The sequence below is a fragment of the Ornithorhynchus anatinus genome, chromosome X1 (genome assembly GCF_004115215.2).
Source record: "Ornithorhynchus anatinus isolate Pmale09 chromosome X1, mOrnAna1.pri.v4, whole genome shotgun sequence".
NCBI lineage: Eukaryota > Metazoa > Chordata > Mammalia > Monotremata > Ornithorhynchidae > Ornithorhynchus > Ornithorhynchus anatinus.
In genome coordinates, this window is record NC_041749.1 from 26,080,046 (window position 1) to 26,093,051 (window position 13,006).

A 13,006-nucleotide genomic window follows, 5' to 3' on the forward strand; every position below is an offset into this window, starting at 1 on the left:
ACTGATAGTTATTGCAAGATATATATTGCACTGTATATTCAGTCATCCCATCTGCAGACTCTCAAGCTTCAGAACACCTGGAATTACCTTCTGCTACTCTTACACACCTATAACATTTTAGACACATTGTAGAAAACACATTCATAACAATTTAATAGGAAGGGAAACAAGATTTCAGAAGATCAGAGAAACTTAGCCTTCATGGAAGAATCGTCTTGAAGCCTTTAGAATCGATATTTGTGAAATAAACTAAATAGAAGCAATAGGTTATAATGATGCCTTTTTAAATTGTGATCAATCACTCAATAGCATTTATGAGCACTGACTATACTGAGTGCTTGAAAAAGTACAAAGTACAGTACAATATATTTGGGCAAGGAGTCAGCAGCCAGATAGATGAGATCAAGGTACAGAAGGGAGGATGACACTAAAGAAGTGAAATGTGTGGGCTGCGTTGTAGTAGGAGATCAATGAGGTAGGAGGGGGAGATTGAATAGATTGAGCACTGTCAAGCCATGGTAAGGAGTTCCTATTTGATGTGGTGGTGAAAAGACAATCACTGGAGGTTCTTTAGGATTGGAAATGTATAAACTGAATTATTTTTAGAAAACATGATCTGGGCAGCAGAGTGAGGTATAGACAGAACTGGGGAGAGACAGTGAAATAAGCCCAGTGGGGGTTTGATGAAGTATTAAAGCACGGAAGTGGTGGAGCTGAAATTAGAAACCATATCTTTGATTCTTTAGCCTGAGCGCTTACCAATGGGTCATACTGCTTCCTGGGCTGAGGACTGAAGTATATAGGGAGCAGAGGAGGGATGGAAGTTAGAGAGACCAGTATGGAGGTGGTTGTAGAAGCTAAAGTGAGATATGACAACGCTCTAGTCAAGAATGATGATAGGATACAGAGGAAGGTTGGATCCCGAAAGTCTTGTGGAGGGAAAATTGGCAGGATTTGGAACAGATTAACTATGGGGTTTGAAAGAGAGGTAGGAATCAATGATAATGTCAACACTGTAGGACTGAAATATGTAAAGGAAGGTAGAGTTCTATACTATGATGGGAAAATTGGATGGAGTAGAATATATGGAATTGAATTTAGCTTGCCAAAACTTGCCATTCTTGCAATGAGCCTGATAAATGATCCTATTCACTTTGTGATTTTGGCTGTCATAAAATGAAGAAAAGCATTGTCTTCAAACTCACAAATAACAAAAGTCATTTTAAATGAATGAAACACATCAATATGCATATTTGCTATACAACAGATTTTATATCTGTCACATTATAGTCTCATTGAGGTTTCTTAACAAGAACTAATTATCTCTTGTGAAGATAGTGGTGTAACTCTTCAAATGCACCATTTTTTTAGATTATTTCAGTGAGTAAAATGTCTATGATCTAGAAACAACAGAATATTTTGACTCTAAGATTATAATTTTTCATACTTCTATTCACTTTCAATGTGCCTGTTGGAAATTCTAAAGAGAAGTAAAATACTAACTTAAAGATGAGCAGCGTTTTATGTTAAAATAGAAAGATTTCATATAAAGTCGTGTGATGTGCCTTAATTGAGAAGGGCCCTCAAAGTGAAAACCTCATTTTCTGGGGATGGTAAACTTTATTTACTGCTTTTTTCCCTCCAAGAAACAAAATCTGTTCATCTTTCCTGCAGACAAGATAAAATGTGTTAATTTTCTCCCTTTCCAATCATCTATATCTTAAGGAATAGAAATAGGTAACATCAAACATCTGGGTAAAATCTGACAATAAGGTTGTATTTGGGATGATACTTGAATTATGAACAGCTCTTTCAGGCTTGTTGTATATTTGGACGAAAATGCTACTCTCAGTGGAAAGGCAATGGCTTTCACTTTTCCTAGTCACAGACCCTAAAACCTAGCACAATGCAACCCTGAAAATCTTAAAAGGATTCCAATCTTAGAGAAAAGGCCATCCCACACAAAGTCCAGGGTGAAACAGTGCCTAGAACGACTAGTGAGGACAGGGCTATAGTAAGAAGCCAATAATCCAACCACCCCCTGGAATCCTACTAAAAGCCTAAACCTTTCTCCCATCAGAATCTCACCCTAATGTTAGTGACAAACTCAGAAACAGCAAATCATTAACTTAGATGGTGCAGCAATAGAAAGTACTGAACCAATAGAAGTAGAATGTCACTGTGCTTTGTGATGAGCTCAGAAACTCTTTTGTTAGCAGGAGTCTCTCAGAGAAAAGGAATTAGGAAAAAGGATATTGGGTTGTGAACTGAGATTGCCTTCTTTTAAGAGGTTTATATGTCTGTGAGCCTAATAGGTAACAGTTATCTCTTATCTGGCCTTAATTGAACTGAAAGGAACACTGAGCTTCATCAATGCATTTTAAATTTGTAATGATTTTCTCATGGTGGTGCTTACGGTCACTCATCAATAATATTTCTGATTTTATGAACTAAAAACCTGCTTCTGGTACCACGACTATCTTTACAACTCCAGAGGTGCTGGAGCACAAATGCCACACCAACTGTGCAGATATATGGATGCATGCTCACAGAGAGAGAGAGTTGTACATATAAATGAAAGAGATGAATACAGGAGCATAAAACAATAGAGTCAAAGATTGAAAGTGAAAGAATGTTAAATCTGGATTTTGAGAAATACTAACATACTATGTACTATACTATGTATTGTGTGTGTGTGTTTGTGTGTGCAGGACTGAAAGGGTTAATGTGGGACTCACAGGTCTAACTGCATTGTACAAAGATTATGTAGACACACACTCCCTTAATCTTACTTAACCTCCTCTTTGGCAGCAGCCTTCTGTATTCCAGAGTTTGATGTGCCATTGACTGCAGAGTGCTTTAAGTCCAAAGGATCAAAATGGGGTTGATCAATAATTCACCCCTGAGGAATATTTTTTGTGTAAATCCCTAACTCTGGGAGACCCAGGGGGTCTTGGTAGAATAAGGGGTCTTAACTCCTGGCCATATTTTCTTTCCCTCTGAAAATTGTACCACAATCTTTTTGTCTTTTCCTACAGAATATATGATGCAGTTACCCTGAATTTTCTGAGGAGGTTGCTCCAACTTTGTCTGGAAAAATTATATTAGTCTTATATACACTCTTTGGCCATTCTATTAATTCATTTTAAACTTCAAAATGAAAAGTATGGTTACACTTTGAGCTGAAAAAGTAAAGGTCCTTTTTTCTAACAATGTATCCAGATGAATAGTAATGTTCCATTTCAGGATGCTTTAAGAAAATGAGAAATTGAAGAAAAAGAATCTATAACAAATCCCAATACTTTATATTAAAATTTCACCCAGTCTGTCCTGTTAATAACACCCACCAACCACCCAAAAGTCAATGATCTTACGGTGTCTCCAAAAGTATATTTAAAAAAATGAGAATGCTTTCATATCCAGTAAATGTACTACTATTTCTGTTTCTACTGAAAGCTCAGTCATTCCTGCTTTATTAATTTAAATGAGAATATACCCATATGTATATGTATATATTTATGTATATACACATTTATACAGTCATATATATGATAAGATAAATACTACATGAAAGGAAATATGAAATATGTTTTTAGCAGCCAAGATATTTTCTAACATCTCATTTATGTTTTTCTTTGTTGCCACTTAAAGGAATTAAGCAACAGTTTGCCTATTGATGTGATCAATCACTTTTATTTGGTACTTCTGGAATACTGAATATTTTTTATTTGTCATAAAGTGGAATTATTCTATTCTGTTACAAGTCAGGACCTCTAGTATTGAGACTTTCTAAAACCTCTCTCCAAAGATCAACAGAAATGTTGCTATATAGACCATCACAGTCACCTAGGTTGGCCTCTAGTGTTTCTACAGGAAAATTCTCATCTTAAGAACTGTAGGTGAAATTTGAAGAAAATAACTTCCAAGGAAAGGGAATACTTAAATTTTTTCTGTAACATTTCTATGAAGAGTTAAAAAAAAAAAGTAATTCTTACCTGAAGTTGTTTTCACTACCTCAGTAGTATTTCTCAGTCCAACAAATGAAAACTGATAAAGTCTCCATGACCTTGTGTCTCCTACTTCAACAGAACTACGCTTCCACTGATAAATTATTTCTTCCCTCGGGTATCCATCTTCCATGCAATTAAAAAAAAGACAAGGTTAATAGTTTTCTATTCTACTATTATATAAAAACTATATGATTATCTAGGTACGAGCACAAACTATTCTATAAGTGGAAGAACCAAAATCTTCACTATTTATTGACCTTTGTAGCAGGGCCAATTGTAGCCAAATCTTATATAGGACTGATTTTACAATTTATAGGTTATTCAGGGTTTTTTTTAAATCCTCCTTCTTTCTTTGGCTTCTGGCATTTTGCCCTTTTTCACTCACTGCTATTTTTCACTTACTGCTACTTCCAGCAGATGACACAAAAGGGGAGCCATTAGAAAAGTTTATAATTGGTAAAATGCATTATTCTAGTAAAGATTTTGTAAGAAAGAGGATTAAAGCTAGTGGCTAAAATGAAATTTAAAGATTATCTGTGGTTTCATTTATTCACACTAAGCCTTTACCAATTAGTTTGAATAATTGAAAGTTGACTTTCATATTTTTAATCAGGCATAAGTTATATCTAACCTTCTTGAAGAAAGACTGCAGCTAATAGAGCAGAATAAGAAGTCAGCTATAAATAAATCTTGTACTTTTATCTGACCTTGGGTAGGATCATTATCATTATGTATCTGAAAAATTGAAAGTAAAAGTATTTTATCTCAGCTGATTGTTGAAAGGTTTTATGCATGTGATTAGATGCTTTCATTTTCTTAGCTGACTGTACTAAGAATGCAACATAATGTAATGAAAGTTCAGTTCTATCTATTAAATTGCTCTGTCATATATTTGCCTTTCCCATTGCATTGATAGATGAACAGCTATCTACTGAGTGCTTCATGGGAGGCTAACTGTAAACAGGAATTTTATCTAATGGGGAAAAAGAATCTAAATAAAAGTAAATATTACTTGAATTCATTTACTTTTGCAAGACTAGCTATTGCTGATCACCCAGAAATCCTCATGGAATTCCTTTAAGTATATGAATTCTACTACACAAATTATGTTTGGGGAAATTCATCACTAAACACCACGCCAAATGTTATCAAATGAGACTTTCTTACTGAATGAGGATATTTCCAGAGCAGGGTAGCTTTATTATACCTATAGTATATATTATAGAGGTATATTAATTTATGTGCATTATATACAGTAATTTAATAGTCAGGGTACTTTTGACTTACTGCCTGATCAATCCATTAATCAGTAGTGTGCACTGAGCCCCTACTATGCAGTGTGGAACATTGTACTAGATACTTGGAAGAGAATTATAGAATTGAGTGATTTCTTGTTTTTAACATAAGCACACGAGTAGTTCACCACTGAAACTGCCTCTCCAAAGTTAGTAATTATCTTTCTCTTTTCAAATCCAAAATCCTCTACTACATCCTAATGCTCTTTTACCTCTCAGCTGCCTTTAACACTGTCGACCATGTTAATCAACTTGGCTTCATGGGCACTGTCCTCTCCTGGTTTTCTTCCTATCTCACTGACCGCTCATTCTCAGTCTCTTTCACAGGCTCCTCCTCTGCCTCACAACCCCTAACTTTGGGAGTCTATTAAGGCTCAGTTTTGTGTCCCCATCATCTTCCCTTGGAGAATTCATTCACTCCTATGGCTTCAACTATGTGGATGATTCCCAAATCTCCATCTCTAGCCCCAATCTTTCTCCTTCTCTGCAGTCTTGTTTTTCCTCCTGGATATCCTGCTTACACCTCAAAATTAACATGTCCACAATATAATTCCTCATATTACCACTAAAGCCCTGCCCTCTTCTGGACTTTCCCATCATTGTAGACACTACCACCACCCTCCCTGTCTCACAAAAAAAAGTAACCTTGGCTTTGTCTTTGACTCATCTTTCTCATTCAAGGCACGTATTCAATCTTTAACCAAATATGTTGGTTCAATCTTTCCCTCCATCACAAAATTCCACCTTTCCTTTCCATCCAAACTTCTACCATGTTAATCCAAGCATTTATCCTATTCCACCTTCATTACTATATTAACCTCTTTGCTAATCTCCCTGTCTCCTCTCTCTTCCCATTCTGGTCTCTACTTTGATGCCTGGATCATTTTCTTAAAAAAAATTAAGTCCACATTTCCTCACTCCTCAAGAACCTCCAGTGGTTGTCCATTCACCTCCACATCAAACAGAAACTCTTACTGTAGTTTCAAAACATTCAATCTCCTTGCCCCTGACTCTTTACCTTGTTGATTTCCTAATACAACCCAGTCCTCACACTTCACTCCTCTAATTCCAACTGCCACTGCTTCTCAACCTTGTCTGTCTCATTGCCGACCCCTTGCTTAGAATGTCTTCCCCTCTACCCATCTAACAGATGATCAATCTCCCAACCACCAAAGCCTTATTAAAAACATATCTTCTCCAAGAGGCCTAGGAGAAGGCCTCCTTTCCTCACTTCCTCCTGTGCCACCTATTTCTACTTTACCCTTGCACCAGGATTTGCATCCCTTATTCACCCTACTGGGAACCCCACCCTCAATCAATTTAACATATTTATTGTATGCCTATTATCCTACTAGGAACAATGGCAAAGTACAATATAACAGAGTTGGTAGACACGTTCCTTGTGGAAAGGGAACGTGTCTACCAACTCTGTTATATTGTACTTTGGACCTTATAGTGTAGAGGGGGAGACAGACATTAATATAAATAAATTAATTATAGATATATACATAAGTGTTGTGAGACAGAGGGAGGGGTGAATAAAGAATGCAAATCCAAGTGCAAGAATGATGCTGAAGAGAGAAGGAGAAGAGAAAATGAGGGCCTAGTTGGGGAAGACCTTTTAAAGATATGCTTTCCATAGTCATTCATTCAATCATTTTTATTGAGCTCTTACTGTGTGCAGAACACTGTACTAAGCACTTGGAGAGTCAATTCAGCAATAGAGACAATCCCTCCCCAAAATGGACGTACAGCCTAGAAGAGGGTAGACTGACATCAAAACAAGTAAACAGACATCAATATAAAAAAATAGAATTATAGATATATACACATCAAAACAAGTAAATAGGCATTAATATAAATAAATAGAATTATAGCTATGTACATATATATAGATAAGTGCTGAGGGGTGAGAGGGTAGAGTCAAGGTATAGAGTAGGGACGATGGGGAGAGGAAGGGGAACTGAGGAAAAGGGGCGCTTAGTCTGGGAAGTCTCTTGGAGGAGGTGAGCCTTCAGTAGGGCTTTGAAGGCTGGAAGTGTGATTATTTGGTGGATTTGAGGAGGGAGGGCATTCCAGGCCAGAGGTAGGATATGGGACAGGTGGGCCAATGGTGGGACAGGTGAGAACAAGGCACAATGAGAAGGTTAGCACCAGAGGAGTGGAGTGTGCAGGCTGGGATGTAGATGGAAAGAAGGGAGGTGAGGTTTGAGGTCAATAAGGCTTTGAAGGTTGGGAGAGTAATTGTCTGTCAGAGTAATTTAAAGCCAATGGTATGGAGTTTCTGTTTGATATGAAGGTGGTTGGATAACCACTGGAGATTCTTGAAGAGCGGGGAAACGTGACAGAACAGCACTTTTGTACGTATCCATAATTCATTTATATTAAAGTCTGTCTCACCCTCTAGATAGTAAAATCATTGTGGACAGGGAACATGTCTACCAACTCTGTTACATTGTACTCTCCCTCGTGCTTAATGCACTGTTCTACACATAATAAATGCTCAATAAATATGATTTATTATGAAGACTATCATAATAAACATTGAGTTGTCTCTACTGCAGAGTCAAGTATGATATATTGATGTGATGTATATCACTTCTGCCATAACACATGTTCTCACTATGCATATTGTATATAACTTTGTGCTAGGTGTCAGCAGAGAACAAGGGAATAGTTACCTGACAATACAGGTATGTTTGGTTATAGCACACTGCTGTTTGGAAGAAATGACTTGTGTGCAATTGCACAGGTAAGCAACATTGTAATGGGCAAATACTATAGCCCAACTTTTCTTACTGCAGAGTTTTGCAACAATGGGATACTTGCAATACAGTAGAATTAGGCATAATCTTATTTAATTATTGAGGGGCTGGTTCATGTTTTGAAATTGCTTCTGCTATCATAGACCTAAGTCTTTAAGTTGTCAAAATGTTAATATCCAAAATTACTGCATCATAAATAAATCTGCAAAAATGTAGTAGGTTTTGATTATCAGAATTGTGTAAAACTGCTAAAAAATTCTTATTTTCCCTTTTCCACATGAATTCCAGCTCCTTATGTGATCTCAGACACCAATTATTCACTGTCAAATGATTGTCTTTTACCAACTTTGTTAATTCAATATTTCTAGCTCTAAAATTGATCTAATGGAGGCGATCAGGATTGGACTATTAGAAAATGTTACTTACAGCTTGAGAATTCCAGTGGGCAGGAATGTTCATCCATTGGAAAGTTATGCAACTGTAACTGACATTCAGCATCTATAGTTAATCTAAGAACAAGCAAATGGTCAGCATTTAGATTGATCAAAATGAAAATTTGCACAACCTCTCTCTCTTCTCCCTCTGTCTTGCTCTCTCCCCTCTTTCTCTCTCTGTCTTGCTGTCTCTTCTTTCTCTTTCTGTCTTACTCTGTCTTCCCCCTGCTCCCTCTCTTGGCCTTTACCTAGTCTTCTGGGTTTTCTGCATGTTGAATTTGGCTCTGAATGTGCTTTAAGGTTCCTTCCTCATTCCTGAATATCTCTGAGATCAAGAGTTTTTTCAGGGGTTCCTGGAAAGATTTCTGACATTCTGACAGGGTCTTCTTTACCTGATTTTTTTTTAATTTTTTCTCCATACCCTGAAAGTCTCCCTCATCATCTCTATCCCTTATCGCTCATGGTCAGAAGGAAAAAAAAAGGACATATGTATCAGGAATGGGTTAGTTCAGCTCTCTCCCCATAGCAAACACTCATTAAATATGATTGAGATGAATGTGTGTGTGTGTGTGTGTGTGTGTGTGTGTGTGTGTGTAACTGAGTGAACAGTTCTCAACTCTCATCAACCTCTGTCTTTTTCCTAAAGGGAGAAGGAGTCTTCTTTAGTTCAGTAATTTAGGTGTATTAGTAATAATAGATATGGAATTTAAGAAGTGTCCACTATGTATGAAGCACTGTGATAAGCATTGCATAGAAACAGGAATAATCTGATCTGATACAATCCTTTTTTCCAGATAGGACTCAGATTAAGATGCAGGGTCACGGTTATCTAGTTTTTATTTTTCAGGTGAAAAAACTGAAGCTCAGAGAAATGAAGTGACTTTCACAAGATTACACAGCAGCAAGTGGAAGAACCTGGCTCTCCCAACTCTCACTCATGCTTTTCCCACTAGACCATACTGTCTCAAATCCAAACTCTCCCAAACTCCCAAACTCTGAGTACAGTGCTCTTCACATAGTAGACACTCAATAAATACAATTGACATTGATGCAACCATTCTTTTCTTTATTACCCCATAAAATATCAACTTCTATAGACGCATACATACTGCTTCACATCTACATACCCATTTACACACACTTGAAACATATACATATGCCCAATATCCATATGCACCCACTCATGTGCCACATACACCTATGTAGTTAGTAGTCCCATTTTTAAGAAACACAGAATCATAAATTTCCAACAGGATGCAGACATACAAACCAAACCATAAGTGACAATAGGAATGAGAAATAAGTAGAAATAAGTAGAAATAAGTAGAGAGAGTTATGCAGCAGTACAGGGCTGGAGGAGGAGTGTGACAGAAAAAAACATAAAGAAAAAAATGAGAAAGAATGAAAGAGAAAACACTGTCAAATCCAAAGACTGGAGATTTTTGTTAGTTTGCTATTCATTCAGGTTAAAAAGATATAGTTTGATTTCATTTTAATTCTACAGTAGAGTAAAGCTTTGTTTATTTCAAACTATGGCTCTCCAAACTGAAATGGTGATATGACTAGGTTGTAGAGGTATTTTTTAATGCATTTTCACTAAAGTTTGGTAGTTGTTCATATCTATGATGTGTGTGTGTATGTGTGGGTGCTAAGCTTATGTTTGGTGTTTTGGTGTACTAGTCTTACTTCTCTTACTATCTGTTTGAATCTGCTTGAGCAGCAGGAGATTCAATTGTCTTTCCCCCCTGCTGACTCCCTGCTGTCTCTGTATAGTTCCTTCTGCTTACAGATTAATTGAGATTGTATTAACCAAAATCAAAACCTACTTTCCTTTACAGTGGGAGGAAGAGCAAAAGGATGATGTAGGTTATGTATTTGTCTGAGTGATCACAAATTCTTCTTTAGTAGAACCCAAATTAAAGAACTTTTATGGCAATTTTCTGAAATAAAAGAGAAAAGGAAACTGACTTTGCTCCTAATCATGTACTTATGCTGTTCTAAACTCTCATAAACTGAAACAAGCTTTTAATTCCTTCTCTTTCCACCATCAAGGAAGCCAGATTTCCCTTTCCCTTACTTCAGTGAATAGGAATTTAAAAACAAGCAATGCACCTTAGTGTGTATAAAACTCTGCCATCATTCCAGATTCTTAACATCCGATTTGGCGTTGTGATCCAGTGAGCATCAGCTTTCTTGGAGTTTCTAAAAAAGGTGTCCGGAATCCAGATTTTCCCCACCATGTTGCTATTTAACCTGAGGACTTTTATAGTGCTGTTAAATTTCAGACGTCTGTCATACCAGGTTTGGGCAAAAAATATATCAATTGTATATTCCTGTGAAACACAAAAAGTAAGTAAATAATTTCAAGAGAATTGCAGCATATCTACATAAGGCACTTCAAATTCTGTTGAATATTTTACTGACTTCTGCGGACAGATTGATACCTTTTCAGTCTTTATTAATTGAAAAAGAAATGAAAGATTGTTTCACAAGAGTGAGAAGCAAAGAAACACTTTGTCTTTTCCAGATCAGTACTCATATTTCCTCAACAAACATAATTGTTTCAGACAATTCTGCCACAAGTGTCCAGCTTTTAATGCAGTGGTGTCAGTGTATTGTCCTGTGGAACTTATCAGAACATAGATATCTATGTCAAGTGAAAAAGTGCTTCACTCCAGATCAGCTCCAGGAGTTCCCAGCACATCCCAGAAGCTAGTCTAATCAAGCAGTGCAATATTTATGGTACTGAAACATCTCTGTAGACTCATCTCAAATTCAGCATCAAACAGAAAAGCACACATCAACTCTATTGATGTAACGTTAACCGCAGGCCAATTGACACTCAATCCAAGTGATTTTACAAGAGGCTGTTACACCAAACAGTAGCATGGCAATTTTGTGTCCTGGCAGTGCTGCCAGATCGAGAGATTTTGAAAATGGATTCCCAATTCGGAGTGATGTTAATTCAATTAAAAAGGGATTAGGTAAATGAAGATTCCCTCCCTTTCACCCAATTTGCAATAGTGATGCATTCCTCCCATCTCCTTATCTCATAAGAAGTTAAATTTAGCCCATCTGTTCTTAAAATGTCAGAAAATATCAGCTCCTGGATTATCTTAGATCATGGAGTATCTTGTCGAATCATCATGTATGAAGGGAAGGGAAAGGAAGCACGCTGGGAAATTGGTGGAAAGATAGTTTAATTTATCTTAATTTTCTTTAGCTGGTACAGGTTATATTTACCACCTTTGCATTTTTAGAACTTACTTTTAAAAGCCCTTGTTTCTAGTATGTGAAACACTTTGCTGCACATCCCAGACACACAGAACTGATGTAAACATTCTTATATTTTACTATTTCCCCTATCCCTACAACCTGTAAACTCCTTGTGGGCAGTGATTGCACCTAGCAACTCTGTTATATAGTACTTTCCCAAGCACTTAGTAGAGTATACATAGGAAGCACTCAACAAATAACATCGATTTATCTCTGTAAACACCATGGGTCTCAGGACCTCTTATTCACTGGATTTTTTGAGGATTAATGCTTTATGGAAAGTTAAGCTGAAATGCCCACTGGCCAAAGATTTAGACAATTTGCTTGGGCTTTGACTCGTAATTCCCATCCCTCTACTGCTCCTCCACTGCACTGCTACTTTCCCTAGCATATCTCCTGCCATCTTAGATTTTTGCCCCCAATAATTACATCCTTCACCCTTTCCTGGGCCCTTAGACCAGGATATACTTTATTCACTAGGAGAATGAATGTACTGCTTGCCAGCAGAGTTATATTTTTCATTATACATAATGTTCTGGCCTCCTGATAGGTGTTAAGATGTTCTTCAGGGCCTCAAGCTATGCCAGCTATGATCAAGCTGATCACTAGGACCAGAGTGATCCTAGGACCTCAACTCTGAGCAATGACATCTGAATTCCCAGAGACAAGGACTTTTTAGCAGTGTTATATATTATCAGCTATGCAGCACTGATAGGAGAGCTCCCAATCTCTATGACACACAACTTGAGTGGGAGGGGTTAGGAACGGAAGAGTGGGATGAAAGGGAATCCAACACGGTTGAGAACAGGCAAAATAATGGGATTCTGATCTTGATCCTAGTGCCATTTGCAGAAAGTAAGGGGAGTGGTGGAGAAAGGTTCTGAGGTCCCTGAGGCCAAAGAGCCAGCAGAAGAGGGATTAAGCCAGTGCTCAGAGGTACCTACAAAGAATAAAAATGTAAGACAGTCTTTACTTAGGCTTTGTCTCCTCTGCATCCAATCCCCTAGAGACCAGGTCCAACCTGGGGTGGAGCACAGCCACAAAGACCACAGTCAAGAGAATATTTGAGAACTGTAGGGCTGAAAATGGATCTGATGAAAAGTAGTTGGCTAATTGCTCTATCCATCTGGCAACAATATTGAAAATGGCACCCAAAGCATCAGGTATTTACATGACAGTAGCTGCTTTTTAATACCTATTGTAGCAGCAAATTTTGTTAGGTCCAT

The 13,006-nt window shown here is 37.3% G+C and overlaps 1 protein-coding gene across 3 annotated transcripts in view; it reads right to left on the minus strand.

Moving 5' to 3' along the window:
* GABRG2 (gamma-aminobutyric acid type A receptor subunit gamma2) overlaps nucleotides 1–13,006 on the minus strand; it is a 95,673-nt gene that overhangs the window by 49,063 nt on the left and 33,604 nt on the right. For all 3 annotated transcript variants that reach the window (XM_029052222.2, XM_029052221.2, XM_029052223.2), the window contains exons 4-6: nucleotides 10,617–10,837; nucleotides 8,497–8,579; nucleotides 3,996–4,133 (exon numbers count right to left, since the gene is read on the minus strand). In XM_029052222.2, the coding sequence (XP_028908055.1) occupies nucleotides 3,996–4,133; nucleotides 8,497–8,579; nucleotides 10,617–10,837 (442 nt within the window). The remainder of the gene's footprint in view (nucleotides 1–3,995; nucleotides 4,134–8,496; nucleotides 8,580–10,616; nucleotides 10,838–13,006) is intronic.